Below are 24,333 nucleotides of genomic sequence, written 5' to 3' on the forward strand. Positions count from 1 at the left end.
GATTTGGGAAGCAGAGGAGGCAGAGCTCTGTCAGTTTGGTCCACAGGTTTGAGCTTTAACAGCCTCTAAAGAATAAGGGCATAAAGGTCTTGTGCCCAGCAATGCTTGAAAGTGAACTGAGATGTCCATGTCTTCCTAAGAAAACGGAAATGCTCTGGTTTACATACACCTATCACCTTTCATCAGTAAATTTAGAATTCTCAGGACTTGCTGGTAGTTCTTTCCCCATCTCTTACTTTCAAATTTCCTGAGTTCCTGAAAGTAGGCCTTTTTTAAAATGAGATTTCAGCCAGGTGGTGGTGGCGCACACCTTTAATCCCAGCACTACAGAAGCAGAGACAGGTGCATCTCTGAGTTTGAGGCCAGCCTGGTCTACAGAGTGAGTTCCAGGACAGCCAGGTCTGTTATCCAGTGAAACCCTGTCTCAAAAAATATAACCAAAATTTTAAGTGAGATTTCTTTGTTTTGGGTTTTTTTTCCATTTTATCCTTATTTTATATGTATGGGTGTTTTGCCTGCATGTGTATCTGTGCACACTGTGTGTGTCTGATGTTCACAAAGGTCAGAAGAAGGTATCAAATCCACTGGAACTGAATACAGCCCATATTCAGTGCTAGGACTTAGAACCAGATCCTCCAGAGCAGCAACTGCCCCTAATCGCTGAGCCATCTCTGCAGCCTGTTTCCGCTGTTTTGAGGTTTCACGTGGGCTGTCCCTTCAAGTGCCAGGATTGATTATCTGAGTGTGCCACCACACACAACTCTTAACTCTTGACCAAGAATCCAATATAACAATCTTTATTTCTAAATGGTTCATCATCTATTTCTTACAAAAACTAGTAATTTGTATTTATTCCTATTGTCTAATTTGTGCTATTTACGTCAATAATTTCTGTTTCTGGAAAAGACACTACTAGACAAAAAGTCCAGAAACAGATCACAGATCACACAAACACAGATTTTAACCTTTGTGTCAAGGAAGTGGTATTTCTCAAAAAAAAAGAAAAAAAAAGGTTGGAATAACTGGGTGCTAGTGGTGCACGCCTTTAATCTCAGCACTCAGGAGGCAGAGACAGACAGATCTCTCTGAGTTCAGCCAGTCTGGTCTACAAGAGCTAGTTCCAGGACAGGCTCCAAAGCTATAGAGAAGCCCTGTCTCAAAAAACAAACAAACAAACAAAAAGAATAACTAAGCATCCATAATGGGATAAAGAAAAATAAGAACTAAACCATCACCGAGCCTATGCATACATTCTCTGTGGATTACAGACCTAAATGTGGAAGGCAAGTCTAGAGAGCTAGCAGCATGACTTCATAAAGAAAGGTTTTCCTTAAACAGAACCATGAAAACCACAAACCATACAGTATTTTTTTTAAATTCTACTACTTCAAAAGTGGAGCAAGGCAAAGAAAAAGAAACAAGAAATAACTTCTGCTTAACAAGATATCATAAAAAGATGGAATATGGTAGTACAAGTCTATAAATTCCAGCACCTAGAGCTGGTGGAGGAGACTTATGAGCTCAAGGAGGTCGGGGCTCCATAGAAAGACACAATTTAAAAAATAAAAATTAAAAGCAAAACCAAGACAACAGTCAAAAGCAACATTAACAAGTCAGGAGACACCCGTACCATATACCTATCCAGAGCATATATCCAAACAAATATATTCAGGATACATAAATAATACCTACAAGTCACTAAGAAAGATAATCCAATACACAAGTTGTCAAGACTTAAATCAGATCTTCACAAAAGACGGCATCAATAATAAAAGACACAAGATGGTGCCCAAACTCATTATTCATTCTAGACTGAAAACCCTACAATCACAATTAGACAAATAACAAACTGACCACGCCAACCAACGGCAAGGAAATGGAGCAAAAGGCACATTCAAACACTGCCTAGAACAACCTAAACTGACACAACCAACTTGGAAACAGGTCAGTGACACTGTCAGGCTAAAAATTTGTACACTATGAACTGGGAATGGTAGTATACTTTAATCCCAGCACCGAGGAGACAGAGGCAGGTCGATCTCTGAGTTTGAGGCCAGCCTGGTGTACAGAGCAAGTTCCAGGACAGCCAGTGCTACAGAGAAACCTTGTCTCTAAAAATAGAAAACAAAAACAATTAAAGAAAAAGCAAATGTATCTTATGGATGATATATAACTGTCCATGAAAAGAAAATCTCTAAGAATTAATAAAAATATTAAACTATATAAACAATATTAAAAATAATATTAATCCAGTAAATTGGATTACAGATGTACGGTATATTAACAGCAACCCTTGGTTAGGCATGGTGGTGCACACCTTTAATCCCTGCAGGCGAAGGCAAATTTGGCCAGTCAGGATTACATAACAAGGCCTTGTGTGTGTGTGTGTGTGTGTGTGTGTGTGTGTTCATTTTTTTTAACAATAGTAAATAAATAAGCAAAAACCCAACCAGAACTCCTAAGTACTTTATAATAATTTAAAACATTTTAATTGCCATTTAAAATGAATGGCATGGATCAGGAATGGTTTAGGAAATCTGCAGGCTAAGCACCCATGGCAGACAGGAATATTTCAGATTTTAGGCTTTTCTGAGTTATTAACTAAAAAAACAAAAACAAAAAACCCAGAAAATGCAAGAAATAAACTCAAAGGTTTTAGTAAGTCTCTGAAACTGACCAGCTATATACTAAGTCCCTCCGTCATATATAAACTGTAATGACTGTCAAGAGACACTCAGATGAATTGAGCCGCCCAAATGAAGCAAAGACCAACCAATCGAGCCACTTAGAAAGAACATTCTCCACTCTGCTGAGCTGTCTGCAGGTTCCCAGACTTTGTGTGCCAGAACCCATGCTGGGGTGAGCTTTGGTGACACTTGAGTCATTCCTGCTCCTGTAAGTAATCCTTCACCCACACTCCTGTAAATGACCTCAATAAAATGTATTGGTTTGGGGCTGGAGAAATGGCTCAATGGTTAAGAGCACTGGTTGCTCGTCTAAAGAATCTCCCTTTAGACTCCTAGCATCCACACGGCAGCTCACAATTGTAACTTCAGTTCCGGTGTGTGCCCTCTTCTGACCTCCATGGGCACCAAACACACAAGTGGTACACAGACATACATCATGGGCAAAACACTCACACACATAAAATTAAAATTAAACACATACCAACTCAGTGGCTTACCATGCTGAACTTTTGTCATTCCCCTTTTGGGAAAGTTTGTGCACATTTCCTTAAGAATAAACAGCATCCCACAACAGCTTTCAGCAGTGTTACATTATATAACTTAGTAGCTAGTGTAGGCTTTGTATTTTTTTCTGCTTAATGCTGATAGTTTCCTTAATTTGAAGTTTGGTGGGTTTTATTAGTTTGGAGACTTCTCAAACAGCTTGTTAAAAACTTTTCTCCGCCTATTATTCTTTGTCAGACCTCTTCTAGAATTTAATTATGGATACTTACAGCTACAGATCGACCATCTTTTTGTCTCAACACCTAAGTATGGAATTTTCCTCTGACTTACATTCTACCTCACTAAATCTTTCTTCAGCTTAATTTTTGCTCCTAAATCTACCTGCTGTCTTAAAATTTTCTATTACATTGGTGGTTGAGAGGCATATGTATGTCACTGCATGTGTACAGAGACGAGAGGACAACTTTCAGGACTGGGTTCACTCCTTCATCATGGATCTCAGGGATCCAAACTTTGGAACTCAAGTCATCAGGCTTGGCAGCAACGCCTTTAGCTACACTAAGCCATCTGGCCAGTAGTACTACTGACATTTAATAATCAGTTTCCTTCAGTTCTAGAATCCTTTATCATTTTGCGATTCTTACAAAAATTATCAATTTAGAGCTGGAGAGATGGCGCAGTGGTTTAGAGCACTGATTGTTCTTCTGGAGGTCCTCAGTTCAATTCCCAGCAACCACATGGTGGCTCAAAACCACCTGTAATAAGATCTGGTGCCAACTTCTGGCATGCAGGGACACATGCAGGCAGAACATTGTATATATAATAAATAAATCTTAAAAAATGTTTAAAAATTATCAATTTAGTGCTGGGGACATAGTTTAGTGGTGGAACATTCGTCTAGTATGTACATGGTTTAGGTATACACACAAAAAACTTGCCAACTTAGTCTTTATTTTTGTTACAGATGAATAATAGGTATATTTTAAGTCCTTGACTGACAATTTCTATAATCAATGTCACCTATTGGTTTTCAGTTGCACCTTTTAATTTAAAGTAATGTTTGTTTTTTTTAAATGTTGGTCACTGTAAAAAAATTATAAACAATTTGATTGTGATACCACTATTCAAAAAGGATTACTTTTACTTCTAGCAGATAGCCAGACTACCAATATAGGAATCCTAGACTATCTTAATCCAATATAGAACAACAGATTGAAGGCTGGGCTTCCTCCCCCTTTATAAACTGACCTATTTCTGTTCCATTCTTACGCCTAAAACTCAGACCTTACCAAGCGGTGGTGGCACACTGCCTTTAATCCCAGCAGGTGCATCTCTGTGAGTTCAAGGCCAGCTTAGTAAACAGAGCGAGTACCAGAACAGGCTCTAAAACTACACAGTGAAACCCCATCTCAAAAAAAAAAAAAGAAAGAAAGAAAAACCAAACCCCTCAGGCCTTGTGGGAACCAACCCAACTGTTTCCCAGGGTCCCTTTCCTATGTTTTATGAATGACACTTGGCTGTCATCCAGAACTAGCAATTTTAAAGTCTGAAACATCAGACTCATTTCTTAAAGCTTGATTCATCTTTCAGAACTTGACCTTAAAATTTTTCACTGCCCACCTAGAGCAGTGGTTCTCAACATTCGCTACTGCTAACAACCTCTAATTTTCATGTTGTGGTGGCCCCCAACCATAAAATTATTTTGTTGCTACTTCATAACTGTAATTTTGCTACTATTATGAATCATAATGTAAATATCTGATATGCGACCCAAAGGGGTCAGGACCCATAGGTTGAGAACTGCTGGCCTAGATAAACACTCTGTGTCTAACCTTGTTAACTGCCAGTGTCTTTGGTTATAAACAGAAGAGTTAAGATAAATACGGTAGAGTATGTCCATAATTCCAGAGCTCAGGAGTCTGTTGCAGGATTACCTCAAACTCAAGGCCTGCTGAATTACAAAACAAACAAACAAAAAAGCCAGAAATGAAAGTGGTGGGGATTTCAGATGTGCACAAAGATAGCAGGCTCCACAAAGCTTTCTGGACCAGAAGGAATAATAATGTCCCATACTGTCTCCAAATGTGGTAGTCCAGAAAAACATAGGAAGGATGAATATTCACCCAACAAGATCTATATATCTGGTTAATCTACATCCCTGTTGCCACTAAAACAACAAAACAAACCACAATCAGTACAGAGAACTAACCACAGGATGTCATTACTATAAAATAATAGAAAGAAAAATTTAAATAAATATCTGAATTAGCTGTGTACAGTGGCACATTCTTGTAAACCCAGCACTCAGGAAGTAGAGGTAGGTGGAGCAAGAGTTCAAGGCCAGTTTAGGAAAGCGGAAGAGGGGAAACAAAGGATAAAGGAGAAGGGAAGAAAAAGCACTAGACAAGGGCATAGTTTAAGTGTACTAGCAGATTGGGTGGAGAGATGGCTCAGTGGTTACGGGCATTGACTGCTCTTCCCTCAGAGAACCCAGGTTCAAATCCCAGCAGCCACATGCAACTCAACACTGTAACTCCAAGATCTGACATTCTCTCATAGATGTACCTGCAGGCAGAATGTCAGTGCATATAAATTAAAAGTAAATAAGTAAAATAAGAAGAGAAAAAAGAAAGATTACTGGCAGACCACTTGCAGATAGACCTTCCTGTGTCCCCAAAAGCATGTTATAAACTCTTTTGTGATGTCTAAATTATTCATTCAATAAATATATCCTGGCTCTCTATCCTTCCTACTTGAATTATGTTATTTTCAAGTCTCTTCATGAAGAATATCATGGTGAGACACATGCTTAGGCATGTTTCCTTAAATTAGATCCCAGCTGCCAGGTTATGATGGCACACACCTATAATACTCCCTGATGTAGGAGAGTCTTCTATCTATCTGTTGCTTTCATTGGTTAATTAATAAAGAAAACTGCCTGGCCTGATAGGTCAGAATATAGGTAGGTGGGGAAGACAGAACTGAACTGTGGGAGAAAGTAGAGTCAAAGAGCCGCCCGCCATGAAGCTGCCAGGTCAGACATGCTGATTCTTTCCCAGTAAGCCACGACCTCGTGGTGACATACAGATTATTAGAAATGGGTTGAGTCAAGATGTGAGAGTTAGCCAATAAGAGGCAGAAGATAACGGGCCAGGCAGTGTTTAAAAGAATACAGTTTCCGTGAAATTATTTCGGGTAAAGCTAGCCAGGCGGGAGGTGAGAAGTGGCCCGCCTTTCCTTTTACAACTCCCAATATAATGCCAATATTCAGAGGCAGAAACAAGTATATCCATGCCAGTACGGGCTACATGAGGACTCTGATTCCATAAAACAAAAGCAAACAAGGAAAAAGTTGCAAAATTCCAATTTAATAGACAATCATTATAGACTCAAGTGAAAAGGCAATATACATAGGCTATATTTTTACTCTCAGCAGATCATTTCTGGTACAGTGTTGGAAAATAGTCCCTCTGTAAGTCTAGCAAATATATCATCAAAAATACTTTATGCAAATATAATTTAACATTACTTTAGGAAACTACTTATTCTAGGAAGTACTAAGAAAGGAACAACTTAACCAAGAAAACCATTTTATTTTTAGAAAACCATATATTCAAGCTGGATAGATAAAATTTTATATTAATAAAACAAAATGGTTCCCAATTTGTGTTACATTCAAATCTCAATGTAATTTTAATGCTATGACTCAGAATATACTTTATAAAAATAAAAATTATTAAATGGTAGCAAGATGCATACAGAGCATCTTAAGTAGACAGAAGACTGACACTAAGCAACTAGGAACTTAGCATATGCCATAAATATGTATTTTTTAAATGTGACAATTAAAGAAAAAGACTCTACAAAGACCACAAAGCCTTGTGATTGAAGACTTTCTGTTTATTAAGACAAGGTCTCATCCCAGGTTGGCCACTATTACAGATATGTGACATCATGTGGTGATATTTTGTTTGTGCTGTAACAAGTAAAGCTTGCCTGAAGATCTGAGTGCAGAGCTAGTCACTCACTAGTTAGCCATAGAGGCCAGGCAATGATGGCTCACACCTTTAATCCCAGCATTTGAGAGTCACACGTGTTTAATCCCAACACTACGGAGGTGGAGATAGGAAGGGATATGGCTGGGTAGAAAGAGGACTATAAAGCAGAAGGAGACAGACTCTCAAGGCATTCAATATGAGGATATCGCAGAGGTAAGAACTAGAAGTGGCTGGCTGCTCTGCTTCTCTGATCTTTCAGTTTACACCTCCTAATATCTGACCACAAGTTTTTATTATTACGACCAATTAGAATTCACGCTACAACACCATTCTGTTTACTTTCTTATGTAGCGATGGGGATAGAACCTGGATCTTCATCCACATTAGACAAGTACTACTAACTGAGCCACTCCCCAGCCCAGGTTTTTAATTACAGAGAGAGTTGAAGATGTTTCACATTGAGAACAGAGAGAAAAAGAGAGCAATAATAAATTCCTGGCAAAAGAAAAAATAGGAAATGAAACTTGAAGAGCAGGTCAGGAGGACCACACCATCTAAACAGACACCTCCTAAAACGAGAAAAAGGGGACCAGAATGGGTTTAGACAGCAACAAATATGTAGCTATGGAAGCAGTTAAACTAAGCCTGATGGTTTCAATTTTTCTCAACATACATGTCATATGCTGGGAAATGAAGAAAAAAGAAAAGGTCCCTGAATCTGACAGGTATTATCAGGAAAAAGAGAGATGGAGGGAGGAAGGAAAGGAGGGAGGGAGGGAGGGAGGGAGGGAGGGAGGGAGGGAGGGAAGGAATCAACAAAGGAAGTATCAGTCTCTGCAGAGAAAGTAGGGTAATAATATAGCAAAGGGTTGGGTGACTGCTTTAAAACAACAGACAGGCTTCCATGAGGTGTTACTTGTGCTAAGAGCTGAAATCACAGAAAGAGTTCAGTCTGTAGAATCAGCAGGAGAGTGGCCAACAAAGCATCTACCTCAGCAGTCCTAAGGTCCAATGAGTTGGGATCACCTGAGGACTATGAAGTATACAAAGGGCAATTAGACTAAAGTGCAGCCACCAAGGCACCAAGTATGATTAAGAGATTTATGGGCTAGTCAGAAAATTGCTTAGGAGATATGACAAAGATTAAATTTAAGTTTTCAATTAACATTTAAAAAAATTAAATCACATTTTAATATTTGTTAAGATTGTACCAGTCAGACATACAAATTCAGCCTCAGTCATTTACCTTGAAAAAACTTAACCTCTGAGCTTCAATATTCTTTCTTACCTACAAAGAAATAAAATCTATCTCATAAAATGTGGGTGAAAGGCCCTCCGTATTGCCAATGAAGTAGGCATCCGATATATATAGTTCTCCTCCCATTTCCATACGACTTGACCAGCAGAATTGAGAGGAAGACATGATGGTAGCTAGGAGCAATGGCATAAACTTGCATGCAGTTCCAGTGACTCAGAAAGTTGCAACAGCAAATCAGGGGACACAACCTGAAATGCTTAGACTCAAGATCAAGCATTTAAGGCCATCTTGGGCTACATAACTAGATCCTGTCTCAAATAAAAACAACAACAACAAAAAAATTACACACACACACACACACACACACACACATTTCTATGCTGCGGCATTCCAATTTAAGTAGCATACCAAAACCTGTCTTTTAGCCTCTGCTTGACTTGGGGCACATTACTGAGTTTGTATGTACTTAGGAGTTTACCAGTTTGTGCATTAAAATAAAAAACAGGAAAGGCAAAATGGTAACCTCACATCGATCGCCCTTTGCTGACTCCCAGAAGCCAGTAACATTATTCCTACCACCTGAACCATGCCAGTTTCCTTCCCAGTCCCACAGTCTACAAAAATCAAGAAAGAGGTAAGACACGGTAGGTAAAGCAAGAATAGAAAGACCAATCTTCCACAATAACATTCATACCTTCAAAGATAGGAGCCAAGACAGGCATGGTGGCTAATGCCTTTAATCTCAGAGGCAGGCAGATCTCTGTGAGTTTGAGGTCAGTCTGATACACACAGCAAGTTCCACAACAGTCACGGCTACATAGTGAGACTGTCTCAAAAGACCAGAAAGGCCAGGCAGTAGTGGAAAATGCCTTTAATCCCAGCACTTGGGAGACAGAGACAGGTAGATCTCTAAATTTGAGGCCAGTCTGGTCTACAGAGTTCCAGAACAGCCAAGGCTACACAGAGAAACCTTGTCTCGAAAAACCAAAAGAAAGATCCAAGCCAAGTACAACTTCTAAATAAAACATTCACAACATAGGAGAACAAGAGAAAAAGATGGTTCAGGGGTAAAGAGAAATTGCTGCTCTTACAAGAGAGGACCCAGGTTCAGTTCCCAGTCACGTTATGGTTAACAACCATCCATAACTTCTGTCTCAGAGGATCTAAAGCCCTCTTCTAAACTCTATAGGCAGCAGGCATGCACAGGATACACATACATACATTCAGGAAAACACACACACACACACACACACAAACTTCACATACAGAGAATAAATAAATGAACCTAAAAAGCAAGAATTGGAAATTAGCAACACATCATTCACATTAGGGCCAGAGAAATGCTCAACACTTAAGAGCACTTTCCACTCTTCCATAGCAAGAGTTCAGTTTAGAGTACCAGCATCAGACAGCTCATAACCCCCATGTAACTCCAGCTTCAAGGGCTCTACCCCTTCTTCTGCACTCCATAGGCACCTGCCCTCATGTGGCATATAGTGATGCATGTGTTTAATCCCAGCACTCAGAAGGCAGAGGCCAGCAGATCTCTTTGAGTTCAAGGACAGCCTGGTCTATAAAGAGAGTTCCAGGCAGCAGGGCTACACAAAGAAACCTTGTTTTTTTTTTGTTTTTGTTTTTTTATAAAAAAAAAAAGTTTAAACAGATTAAATGTGTGCTTTTTCTAAAATATTTTTGAGATGAATCACTGCATCATCCCACTGAACTCCAAGTCCTCAAGTAAGGAACATTAATATTGGCCATAAAGAAAATACAGAGGTAGGTGTACTCTTAATATACCCTAAGGAAAGAAAATGACTTAAGCATTTGTAGTTTTCAAAAAGGCATTCCAAAGGGTCCTCTGTGAATAATTCAAGTGAAGCATTAGCGCATGTCAAAAGTCATAATGACTTACAGTCTTAAGTTTACACAGCAGTCAGTTAACCTCCCAGGCACAAATGCATACTGCTGAGCTTTAAAAAAAAAATCAAGTTCAGCGTGATGGACCACACCTTTAATCCAGCACTCAGGAGGCAGAAGCAGTAGGAGCGCTGTGAGTTTGAGGCCAGCCTGGTCTACATAGGGCGTTCCAGAACAGTTAAGGACTACATAGAGAGACCCTATCTCAAAAAAAAAATTTTAATTATAAAAATTTTTAGAATAAAAAAAAATGTTTTTCCCAAAAGCACTGGTGTTGGTGGCACACTCTTGTAAACCCAGAACAGGGGAGGCTGAGGCAGAAGAATTTTGATAAGTTTGAAGCCAGCCTGGGCTACACATAGTGAGTACCAAGTGAACAGGATATATAGTAAGGAAAAAAAAAAAAAAAAACTAAACCTAAAGGATAAAAAAAAAATTCTACTTAGTCTTATCTTCTAGTTTGGCAAATTCTATATATCCTTGAAAAGGGGCTGTCTTTTGTTTATTTCTAGCTATATATTTACATAATCCCTCAGAACAATGTCAAAAAAAGACATGTGCTTAGCTCTGGGAAACCAACAGTGTCCTTGTACAGCTGCCATGTGTTCCATTCATAATAGTTTCTCACTGGCTTGACTTCTCCCTTTGCTTCTGCCAAGGCTCAATGGTCAATAGACAAAAAGAAAAACTCAAAAAACAAAAACCCAAGAATGAAAACTGCTATGTTCACAATGAAGAAAAGTAAAACCATGTTTAAAATCTGCTATTTGGGAGGCAACAAGATGGCTCAGCTGGGAAAGAAACTTGCCTCGAGGTGTGACAACCTTGATTTATTTTTGGAACCCATATGGAGAAAGAAGAGAAGCTATCACCAGACCTCCACATGTCTATCATAGCACGTGTATACATATACAAACACACACACACACACACACACACACACACACACACACACACACCAAGTAAGTTCTTTAAAGAACTCACTGAATTTTATAAAGTGAAAAACCACAAAGAACAGCGCCTAGGCTTACCTCTGGTTCTAGATACAGAATTTTTCTACCAGTCAGGAATTTGCATCTCCAACTAGGCAGAAAAGGTACATCTAAGCCTGTTTTCTAAGGGCAAGAACTTTTCTCTGGTTCACAGAACAAAGTGTAGCACTCAATAAATATTCTGAAAATATTGTGTCATAATACTTTACATAATTTTTAAATAAATGCTTTTGTCTCCTCAGAGTTCAATCTGTCCAAGCAATATTTTTAATTTATGCATGATGTATGTGTGAACACACATGTGGAGGCAAGGCAACCTTAAGTGTCATCCTTCTTTGAGACAGGGTCCCTCACTAGCCTGGGTCTCAAAAAGTAAGCTAGGCTGGCTGGCAATGAGTTTCAGGGACCCTCCTGTCTCTCCACCCAGCACTGGCATTACAAACGCTGCAATACCCAGCTTCTTACATGGATTCTGGTTTTCATGTTTGTGAGCAAAGTACTTCACCAGTGAACCATCTCCTCAGCTCCCAATGACACGTTGTTCCCCTTACAAGTTTTTCTTTAAAAGGCATAAAAATTTCAAGGCCAGAGAAATGCCTCAGCAAGCAGAATTGCTAGCCACACAAGTGTGACAACCTGAGTTCCATCCCTGGAACCCACGTGAAAAGCTAGGTCTAGTGCAGCACATCTGTAAACCTAGTGTTCTTATAGCAAAATGGGAGGTGGAGAACTGCCCGAGGCTCCAGGGCCAGCTGGTCTGGAGTTCACAGCGCAGCAGAAACTGCCTCAACAAGGAGGAAAGCCAAACACAACTCCCAAAAGAAGCTGTCCTGACCTGCATTGCACCCACAAACACACCACACACACACACACTCAAACCACACACGCACATACTTTTTAAAGAAACAAATTGCTATACTACAAAAACAAACATGTAAAACTTTCCTACAGGTTTTATACAACTGATCCTGCTCACAAGCACCTAGTCTGCTGGCTTTGGACATTAACTATATATACATGAGCAATTACTTATCTTTCTGAACTTTAATTTTTGTCTGTAAATGTTAAGCATTAGGTCAATTTCTTTCTAAAGTGTCTTAAAATGTCAATGTTAGCCAGGCTTGGCAGCATACACTCAGCCTGTATTCCCAGCACTTGGGAGGTAAAAGCAGAAGATCAAGATTTCAAGGACACCTAAGCTACCAGAGAATCTGTCTCAACAAAACAAAACAAACAAACAAACAAACAAAAACATAGAAAAGGCTGGGGAGCTGGCTCAGCAGTGAAGAGCTTACTGTTCTTGTAGGGCAGGAGTTCAATCCCCAGCATCCATATCAGGTAGCTCACTACTACCTGTAACTTCAGCTGCAGGGGAATTCCACACCCCTGGCTCTCAAGGGCACCTTTACTCACATACAGACATAATACATGTAATTAAAAATAATAAAAATAAATATTTATTACCAAAACAAATAAAACCCACAGAAACTTCAAATGGTAGAAACTCCAAGTTTGGCATGATGGAGTTGTCGTAGTGGTCCTAGCACTAGGGAGGTAGAGAGAAGATAGTGTTTTTGAACTTGTCTCAAAAACCCAACTCCACCATCTCATAACCCAAAGAGGTCTAACAGTTTCACAAGTGTAAAGACATAGGGAAGCTTTTAAACAAAAGGAACTGATAAGTGTTTTCCATAAACAAATCTGCAACCTATACTTTTCATAGAAACCTACTGTCACTAAATAATTTAGGGCCCAAAGGAAAAAAAAATCTCTTTCTTCTAACTACTATTCTCTAACTGATTTATCAAAACTCCATTTAGGTTCTTGAATTACATTATTCTTATCAAATGCTACCCAACAGCAAGTACAAACACAGTGCCACTTAAAACTGTGTGTTAGTGCTGGGATTAAATGAATGTGCCACCACTGCCCTGTCAATTTTTTTTTTTAATTCTTTAAAACTCTCACTGTTTCAGTTGGGCACTGGTAGCATTAATCCCAGCACTTGGGAAACAGAGGCAGGTGGATCTCTGTGAGTTTGAGGCCAGCCTGTCTATGAAGAGAGTTCTAAAACAGGTAGGACTATACAGAGAAACCCTGTCTGGGGAAGAAAAAAAAAAATCTCACTTTAAAAAAAGTATATTTTAAGCATGTATTACTTTTATAATTTAAGATAACACACAGCCATTTCTTTAACAGAAAATTTAAGCTCTTCTAACTAAAAGCAACTGTGGTACAGAGTCTTGCTACATCAAGCGTGATCCTTAGACCAGTTGGACTATCTTCTGGATGATGGTCAGGAATGTAGAGTCCTAGGCCCCACCCCAGACCTACTAGTTTCTCCCATTTAACAAGCTTTCTCTCAGGTGATCTGAACATGTTGAAAACTTTGAGGATCACTAACTCACTACCAGTTCAAGAGCCAATTGACAAAAAAGGAAGGAGTTGGAGAAATAGCTCACTTGGTAAAGTGCTCACCTTGCAAACATGAAGACCTGAATTCAGCAACCCTCCCTCCCTATTCCTCCTTCCCCCCTCCCCCCCATTACATTAAAAACATCACCAACAACAAAAACAGGTGTGGTGTCACATAGGTGTAATCCCAGCACTGGGGAGGGAAAACCAGGCAAATCCCTGGGGCTAGCTGGGATTGTGTAATGTAGCTAGCCTAGCCTACTTGCCAGTTCCAGAATGAAAGAGAAAAGGTGGAAGCTGTTTGAGGAACGACATGCATGCAAGAACATGCACATATACATACATGCACATACACACACACACTTTCACAGTTAGAAGCTGAGTAACTTGTAAAATTTTCTTAACGTATATTAAAACATTTAAACACAGTATTTTGAGATTTCTTGAGTTATAAAGAAATGTGAAATTATAAACTGCTCCAAGATATAAAAAATGACTAATTATTGATCCTTGGTTATGTTGGTGTTGGTGTGGAGCAAATGTTCAGCTAGACAGGATTTACACAGTATTCTCAAGGCCTCGAGTTTCATCTCCAGTACCAGAAGAGGGAGGAGAAAAGTAAAAGAGACTAATGCTACAAACTTAACAATTCACTAATCAATAATGCAGTAAACGACTCAAAGATGATGCCTCCATCACATATCTTAGAGCTACTCAGGAAATGGGATATGGGGTGGTGGAATGGACCCCCGACGCTTCTGAAGAGGGTATGAGAGTAAATGTGGACCGCGACATCTATACATTTTATGATTCATCAGTTGTACTTTTTTTTCTCAACAAAGTGCTACAGATCCATACAGCTGTTCAAGAGATCTAAAGGACAGGATCTTGAGAATGGTACATCCATGCCTATGACCCTAACATTTGAGAGGCTAAATGGGAGGCCTGCTCAGAGTGAGGTCAGCCCGGCCTACAGAGAAAGGTCCTATCTACAAAACAAAGCAAAAAATTACAGATATTTGGACCTCATCCTATCTAATGAGCATCAAAGAATTAGCCTTGTTTAAAGTTGCTTTCATGGCAGATCTAAGCTGGAGGAAAAGGTAGCAAGCAAGCAGTCAGTAGTAAGTTAAGGAACTCTGGCAGCAGACTCAACTAAGCACTTCTTACCCACTGCTCACTCCAAAAGATATAGAGAAAAAAGATCCAGAGTCACTACTGAATCCCTGTGTCATCAGTGCTGTCACTTCCTGTCCCCACCCCACCACTCCAGTCCCTGGTGGACCCCAGAATCTTTTGCAGGCTAGCAAGCACTCTGCCACTAAGCTACAGTCCCAGCCCATCATTGCTGATTTCTGATGGCTATGTCTAGGCAGTGGCACCATTTCTCTCACCAGTGCCTGGATCCCCAGGGACATGTGTCACCAGTATCATTATTAGGACCCCTTTCCCCTTTTGGAAGTTGTTGTAGGAAGGAACATTGTGGGGGACAGTGCAAGGCTGTCTTCCAGGATTCCTAGCTGACTACTCCCACCTATTTCCTTCCAGCACAGAATGTGCTAATCACAAAAACACTTCACAATGACTTGCTTATCACAATCCCCCTCATAAAACCTAATGTGCATCAGAATTAACAGCTTCTTTGCATACTGTGATTAAAATTTAGGTTCTGTTTTCAAACTAAAACTTAACCAGCTTTTCTTTGAATGTTCCAAGTTAATCATTAAGGAAATGATCTTTTCCACAGTATCATATACGTTTAAATACAACATAAATTCTACTAAGGGGAAAGACTCAGGGACCAGTTTGATCATCTATCAGTTTTACTATATGTATACTACCAGCTAACATAACAAATTTTCTTATAGTAAAAGAAATCAAAAAGTTTAGCCTTGATTTAATCCTACTTTAAAATATTTTTTATTGCTGGGTGGTAGTGGCACTTGCCTTTAATCCCAGGCAGAGGCAACTGAATCTCTAAGTTCTAAATTCAAGGCCAACCTGGTACACAGATCGAGTTCCAGGATAGCCAGGGCTGTATAGATAAACCCTGACTTGAAAAACCAAATATATATTTACTTTTGCGTGTACAAATGTTTTCCTGCATGTTCACCAGTGTACTGTGTGCATACTTGGTGTCACGATGGCCAGAAGAGGACATCAGATCCCTTGGAACTAGAGTTAAATAAAAATGGCTATAAAAGCTGCCATGTGTGTGATGGAATTCCAACCCCTGTCTTGTCCAACTGAACAATCTCTCTAGGCCCTTAATCCTATTTTTAACCTTTCTATCAGTCAAACAAAAGTTAATTGCCTCAAATTTCACACACATGGAGTTAATAACGAATTTTTAGATCCTCTGGAGGAGTCCAAAGATACACAACAACACATTTTCCGGACATGGAGGCAAACACCCAAAATCCCAGTACTTGGAAGGTTCAAGGCCAAACTGAGCTACAGTAAAAACCAAAAATACCAAAAATAAAAATAAAAGTGCTATTTCAGGCATGACGGTGCACACCTTTAATCCCAGAACTCAGGAGGCAAAGGCAGACCTCTGAGTTAGAGGCCACCCTGGTATAGAAAGTAAGTTCCAGGACAGACAAGGCTACACAGAGAAACCCTGTCTCAAAAAAAACAAAATGAACAACAACAACAAAAAAGTAAAAGTAGACATGGTAAAAGTGCCGGGTGGGGTTGTACTGTGATCCTAGTACCTGAAGACAAGCAGGAGGTGGTTTGAGTGAAAAAAAAATCACTCTGATTTCAGGGTCAGCCTGGGAAGCATTGAGTCCTTGTCTCATCTCTTCCTCCTACCCTGGGAGAGGCAAATGCCAACATAGACACCATTAAGTAAAAAAAAAAAAAAAAAAAAGTAACCAATATACATAATTTGAAGAACCACTAACTTAGAAGCCAGGCATGGCAATACATGTCTGCAATCCTAGCACTTGGGGAAGAAGCTAAGGTAAGAAAACTGAAAGTTCAAGGCCAGCCTAAACTACAATGAGTTCCAGAGTTCCATAATAGTCAAAGTTACAGAATGAACTTGTCTTGGGGAGGAGTAGCCAACAATTATTTCATTGAATGGTACTAGTTAAACATTACCTTAATACATTTGAGAGAATGATGACGTCCCCCCGAACAAATGAGAGTAAGACACCATTGAGAACTACACAGGTCACTCTCTAAATACAATCATGATCCTCTTAGAAATGCACCTTTAGGCTATTATCACTGTTTGAACATCAGAGTGTACTTATACAAATATAGATGATATAGCTAGTCATGACACTCTTGATTACAGTAAGAATTACTGTAAATATGACATCTACAAGGCTACTTCCAGCTTAACACTGCATACTATATTCATATTTCATACTATAATATATTTCACTGTTAACTTTTCACTAGAAGGAACACATACACTAAAATGAAAAAGTATGGTCTAGCAAACGTTATACATAAACTAGTAAGTCATTTGTCATCATTACCAAGTATTATGTACTGTAGTTATTGCATGAGCCATAATTCTGTGTGACTGGCCTCACAGAGTGGTTTACACCAGCACCATCAAATATTACAGCAGTGTGTTGTCCTATGAAGTTCAATTAGTGCTCCATTATCTTATGAGATCAGCATCATCTATATAGTCTGTGACTAACAAATACTCATTTTAACACTACTGTAAATGGCTTCTGTGACCAAGAGTTTGTTGTACACCTGAGAAGGAAGTACAAAGAAAAACTTAGGAAGCCTTAAGAAGTAGATTAATCCTGAATTCCAAGTCAGGAAATTACTTAACCTTTGACCCTAACTACTTTCACCTATAAAACAAGAATGATACCAATAAAAAGGTACAGTAAGAAACAAATTTATTGTGGCTAAATTAAATTCTTCCACAACAAAACAAAAACAGTAAGTAAATTAGCTAATTAATTTCCACCCACATAACTTTTCCTTTCAGTTAATTCCTTTGGGGCATATAAGCAATTTAATTTAGCAAACATCTATATACTATCTACTATTGTACATAGCTCTGACTGAACAGTGTAACAGACAAGTAATTTACACAGCTTACAGCTGCTTTCCTTATAGAGTTTAGAAGGTTTAGATGTTGTCTGGCATGGGGGCCTATTGCCACAGGCACAATAATCAAGAGGCTGAGGCAGGAGGATCACAGAAAGTTGGAGGTCAATCTAGTGTACAAACAAACAAAAAGAAAAAACAAAAACAAAAACAAAAAACATGGTGGGGTTCAAGAGAAAAAAAAAACAACAACAAAAAGCCAGGTGTGGTGGTACGTCTTTAATTCCAGCACTTGGCAAACAGAGACAGGTAGATCTATGTAAGTTCCACATCATGAGTACCGTCTAAAGAAAAAAAGGGTGTACAAAAGCATCAGAGGTTAAGATAAACCCAGAACAAGTATGTCTTGTGTTTAAACCTAAGAGATCCCAGATCACTTTGGACATACTTCAGTCATCACTTATCATTACAGATCACAAATCCTAGAGAGTGTGAACTTAACACCTAGCATGTGCCTGGAACTCAGCACACAAGTGAAATGGAAGAAGGAAGGGAGGAGGAAGGGAGGAAAGGGCAAGAAGTCCAATGAAACATGTGAGTTTAAAATCCAACTAGAAACATTTTACTTCCAAAACACAATTATTTACTCAAAGTTCTTTTGGGAGTGGGGAGCAGGTACAGCCAAGAAAACATAACCTAAGAAAAGGAAATAATTCCATCTTTTTTTCATTTTCATTTATTTACTGTGTGTGCACACATGTGCCCATACGGGTGCCATGTTTAGAGGACAACTTGCAGAACTTGGTTCTCTCCTTCCACTGCATGAGTCCTGAGGCTCAAGCTAAGGTCATCAGACTAACTCGGAAGCAAGTATCTTACCTGCTACGCCATTCACTGCCCCAAAGTAATCCTTTTTTGAAAAGACTTCTTTCAAACTCAAAAACTGAAAGCTTGTGTGGTGATGCCTGCTTGTGATTCAGGATTGTTGTTAGTTCAAGGCCAAACGGGGCTACCCAATAGGTTCTATACAGCCCGAACTACAGTATGGCACCTAAGATCCTACCAACTCTACCACTTCAAAAGGAGAAAATTATGACCTGCAAGACTACATATCCCCCAGAATATCTGAAAGCTAAGAATAATTTTTATAGCTTTAAAAAGTTACAACAACAAAAGATGTGGGATTAAGCATGTAACCAGAAAGACCACACTATTTACTATCGTTCTCTTTACAAAAAATCGTTGCCTACCCTACTATACTTTACAATGGCATTTTACATCTCACTAAATTAAATAACTTGGTGATTTAAAATTTACATGAAGCCAAGTAGTGGTGGCACACACCTTTAATTTCAGCACTTGGGAGGCAGAAGCAGGTGGATCTCTAAATTTGAGGCTAGCCTGGTTTAAAGAGTGAGTTTCAGGACAGCCAGGACTACACAAAGAAACCCTGTCTCAATAGACTCCCCACTCCCCACCCCAGAAAAAAAATTTACACATCAAGACCATTTGAGTTTTCTTTCTTTCCATTCTCTCTTTCCTGACTAGTCTTCAATGTACTAGCCAACTTCTTTATAGAGAAATAACTCTGCAAATATTACAATATCCTGGTAAGATGGGGCAGGGGGTTGATTATGTCCATTTTTGTTTAAGGGGTATTCTAAAACAAGCATTTTTTTTCTAACAAGTTTAAGTTCCATATGGCTGAGCAAACTGGGCCTATGTTAAGCAAGGCCCACAATTTACACCAGCTGCTGACATCTAATATTGGGGGAAGGAAGGAGACCACTAGTACCCAGGGCTAACTCTCGGTAAACTTTACCAGTCCCGGGCTGGAATAACACACACCTAACTTTTACAAGAACAAAACAAGTATGAAAAGATTACTCAGAACTTACTACATAATTCCACATATTAGAAAGATACAATGAGGAGCTGGAGAGATGGCTCAATGATTAAGAACACTTGCTACTCTTGAAGACTAGGGTTCAATTCCTAAAACCTGTATGGAAGTTCACAACAGTCTGTTACTCTATTTCCAGAGGATCGGACTCCTTCTTCCGGCCCTCTCACAGGCACCAGGCATGCATGGGATACATATACATGCATGCAAGGAAAACACTCATACATATAAAATAAAATGGTATAATGGCCCCATTTAAAGACTTCGGGTGGGGGGGCATCAAATGGTAAAGATACATTGGGACTCACTTGATGAAGGAGTGAACCAACTCTCACAAGTTGTCCTCTACCTCCACACAGGGCTGATGGTATGCATAAAAACATCCACACATATGCACACAAAATAAATAATGTATATTTTTCAAAGACCGTAAAAAATAAAGTAAAAAGAAACTCCTAAACTCCAAGGGCAAAGGAGATGGTGCAACCCAGCAAGTATTAGGTAAGTACTAAGTAATAATACTTAATACAGAAGTATTAAGACAACCTGGAAGTCGGAGAAGTGCTACAAACCTGCAGGCCTAATATGAGAAAGGACTGAACTTTCATTTCAGCACAGTTAGTAATGTGTTATGGGCAAATTGCTGAAACCATTTTCAGAGACAATTAGTAAAGAAAAAACATCCTGCCTTCCTAGACTAACACAGAAAAGCTAGAAGTCTACGGTACTTGAAACTACCAAAACCTAAACGCAGTTTCACTCAAAACTTTGAGATCGTAAGTGAATAAACGTATCTAGAAAAACTCAGAAATCAACACTCTCAAGTGATGAAAAGAGTAAGACATAAGAGACGGTTTATTTGGATTATCTGGTAGAATATGACTAGCTATAATCTATCTTTCATTAGCAGAGACACCATTTTCAAGTTCACTATTTTAAGGAAGTCAATAATCAGTATCACTTTGTACAACGAATCCACTCCCACATCCTAGATGAGAGACCAACTAGAAATGAAACACTTGTTCTATACCAAGAGTTCCCAACAGTTAAGCTCCCAAAATGTAAACCTATGAACTTCAGATTGTAAAGACATTCAAATGTTAACACATGGCTCTAGGAAGCACTTGACAGGCTGAGGCAGGATTGCTGTGGGTTCCAGACTGGCCTGAGATATAGTGAAAGCCTGTCTCAAGAAACAAAAAAGGGGCCGGGCGGTGGTGGCATACGCCTTTAATCCCATAAAGGCAAATGGATCTCTGTGAGTTCGAGGCCAGCCTGGTCTACAGAGCGAGTTCCACGGCAGGTTTCAAAGCTACAGAGAAAGCCTTGAGAAACAAGTAAGGATTCATTCCCTGGCATCTTCAGACAGCTATAGTTCTATTGGGGCTGGAGATATGGTGCAGTGGTGGGAGCACTTGTTCACAGAAGACCCAGGTTCAATTCCCAACACCCATATGGTGACTCACAACCATCCATAACTCCAGTTCTGGCCTCAAGGGCACTCCATGCATGTGCTGCACAGCCCCCCACACATACACACAAAATAGTAAAATTAAATTTAAAAAAAAAGAAAAAGAAACAAGATGTCAGCACATCTTTTTAGTAGTTTTATAATTTCCAATAATAAAGTCAGCTCCACAACATCAAAATAATCACCATACAAGTACTTAAGTCATTAATTACAATACCAGTTGGGACAGAGGCTGGGGGAGTTCCCACAATTCAAATTACTTAAGGTAGGAAAAATCAGCCCTGGAAAAGTGGCTCTGAAACCACTGGTATGCACTGCAAGAGTGTTAATTCTCACACAGGACTTGTTAAGCATTTATATAGCAGTTACGTTTGCCAAGTGCTTCATAATAATTTTATTGGCTGTTCCTAGTCCAAAACAACCCATGGAGAACTTAAGAGAAGAGGAACCTGGGCCCAGAGAGGAACCAAAGAAAACCAAGTTTACCCTGGAGGAAATAACACCATTTGCTTACACGCCAGATCCTACTAAACACATTTATCTGCAGTAGGGATTTTGAAAAATTAATGAATATGGTAAGAATCAAAGAAACAGCGCATTGAATCTGATCAAAATGTTAAAGATTGTGTGTACACTTGTACTTGAGGCAACTTCAAGACTGCATTACACAGACATAACTATAAGGAAGTAAGAGTCTCCCGAATGACAGACAGGCTTAAAGAGCTAAACTTTAAGTGTTAACCCCACCCCGCAACCGACTTTAAAATGGTTATCGAAGGGGTTCATGAAACAAGCTCAAAGTCGGGTTCCGAAATAATAGGCAGATAGGCCCGTTACAAAAATCAAACTATAACCCAGCTAAAGCACTGAGTGCAGGGAGGAAGTAGACAGACTGCAATTTAGTACGCTCAGTCAGTCCACCTTTCGAAAGATAATGGTTCTAACTAAAACTTGTGGTTTAACCAGTGCCTATCTCGGCACCAGCAATGGATTACATCCAACACTTTGCAAGACAACAAAAAACTTGAGCCATCCTCAGCGGTGAAGGGGAAGTTCCTTTCCTGCCCCCATTTAAACCCACCGCTTTCTTTGATCTTCGTGTTACATCTTAATGAGAAAAAACTACAACCTCACCCAGACCGCAGTCAGTCCGGTCGTCCGGTCCCCTGACCCCAGTTCCCTCACTCAGGATGACTCCTCTTCCAAGCTTGCAGATCCAACACACATCCCTCAGGCCCACCTTCCAGGGCCCACTCGGCGACCCACATCCCCAAGCTCCGCACCCCCATCGCACTTCCGCCCGGGTGGCGCGGTGACCGGCCCTCCCCCAGCCCCCACCCCATCTTTGTCTGGCTCCCCCACACCTCAACGCCCCCAACTGCCAACGGCAGCCTCCCCTCCCTCCCCACCGCCCACGCCCACCCGGCGCGGCGCGCGCCCGCAGGCCGCTCACCTTGTCCATGAGCTTCCAGCACTTCTCCACCATCTTCTTGTCCACAGTGCCGGGAGGGTGCGGGCTGAGGTGGTGGTGGTGGTGGTGAGGCTGGAAGGCGTCCTTCATGAGCCCGATCAGGCCGCCCGCACCCGAGCTCCCCGAGCCGCCGCCGCCGGCGCCCGAGCTCTTCTTCACGTTGCCGGCCATGGCCAGCCGAGGGTCGGGAGCCCGCTTGGCCGCGAGCGAAAGAAATGAGCGGGGCGAGAAGGAGGGGCCTCTCCGGCAGCCACCGCCGGCGCTCGCAGCCCAGGGACTGAGAGGGAGGTGCCCGCCCGGAGGCGCGCCCCTGCGCGAGCGCGAGCGCGGCCGGCGCGACGCGGAGACGCGCGCCGGAGACGGACCCGCAAGCGGCGGACGCCGCAGCGACCCCCAACTCGCGCGCGAGCTCACGAGCACCCGCGTGCCCGGCCGCTCCCGGAAAGCCTTGACCAAGTTTCCGCGCCCACTGCTCCCGCCCCGACCCTCAGGGACGGGGCGTGGCCACCCGGGGCGGGGCCCAGAGGAAACTCGCGCCTGCGCCCTCTGCTGGAGAAGCGAGGTGTGGAAGGATAGAGGTGGGGTCCAAGGTAGAACCTGCGCACTAGGCAGAAGCCGTGCCTGCCGTCCATGTTCTTTGTGAACTGGGCTTGGTGCCTCCAGGAGTGAGTCATTGCTTTGTTCAGAATAAGACAGGTAGGAATGGAGGGAGCCTTAACATCAAGTCCTTTACCCACTCCCGACAAATGTGGAGGTTGAGTTTAAAATTATATGCTTCATATCGTGCGAAAATAGAGAAAGCTAAATTCTCTATCCACTCTCTAGTCTTTCTATTTTTTTTTTTTTTGTGGTGCTTGGAATTGAACCTATCGCCTAACATCCTAGGCAAGCACTTCATCACCTTGTTTTACCATGTAGCCCTGGCTGCCCTGGAATTTGCTTTGTAGACCAGGGCAGCCTCGAACTCGCAAAGATTCACATGTCTCTGCCTCCCCAGTGCTGGGATCAAAACTCTCCACCCTTCAGCGAATGGGAATTCGGATGCTGCAGCTTTTTGCAGACAGATTAAGCCCCCAAAAGGCTTAAGGTTTGGGACACTCGAGTCTCAAACTCTTCTTTCAGGCCTTTTATCCTCTTTTTAAAACATAACTTTCTTTTAATCTTTTTCTTTCTGAAGAGTAGTTCCGTTTCTGGGAACTGAATATGTATTTAAAGATTCCACTGCTCAGCGGAATGCCCTGCCAGCACGGAGCCCCGCCCACAGAAGCTGTGAGGCTGCAATGAGCCCTGCCTGACCAGAGGGGTTCCTGCACAGGGAAATTCAGCTCCCATTCGCTTCCACTTCCCCAATCTTAAAGCTTCGTTGGAAGAACGTTGAAAATAGGAACTTCTTTTCCAAAGAAGGAAGTGCCCTGCCTTGATTTGGTAATTTTTTTTTTAAGCTCCAAAGCCTGACTTGTGGTTAAGTACTCAACTCCTTCCTATACCTCTCTCTTGACTCTTCCACCAAGCCCTCGACTTGTTGAGCTTATCCAGTACTTCTTCAAGAGAGGAAAATGTCTCTGAACTCCAGAGCTATTCAGTCTCACAAGTTTGGTTTGCAAATCAATCATCTTTTTGTTGTTGTTGGGGGGGTTGGGAGGGGCTAAGAGGGTACAGGGTCTCACTATGCAGTTCTGGCTCTCCTG

The 24,333-nt window shown here is 40.9% G+C and overlaps 1 protein-coding gene across 2 annotated transcripts in view; it reads right to left on the bottom strand.

Annotated features, from left to right (window-relative positions):
- The window catches only part of Cbl (Cbl proto-oncogene), an 81,676-nt gene extending 58,741 nt beyond the window's left edge, over window positions 1-22,935 (bottom strand). The window contains exon 1 of one of the 2 annotated variants that reach the window (XM_048417210.3): window positions 22,628-22,933. In XM_048417210.3, coding sequence (XP_048273167.3) covers window positions 22,628-22,816 — 189 coding nt within the window. In that variant the 5' untranslated portion in view covers window positions 22,817-22,933. Of the gene's footprint in view, window positions 1-22,627 lie in introns of both variants that reach the window. The other variant, XM_048417212.3, reaches the window with a different exon arrangement.
- Window positions 22,936-24,333: the final 1,398 nt, after the last annotated feature.

The sequence above is a fragment of the Myodes glareolus genome, chromosome 4 (assembly GCF_982192425.1).
Source record: "Myodes glareolus chromosome 4, mMyoGla1.1, whole genome shotgun sequence".
In the NCBI taxonomy this organism is placed as follows: Eukaryota; Metazoa; Chordata; class Mammalia; order Rodentia; family Cricetidae; genus Myodes; species Myodes glareolus.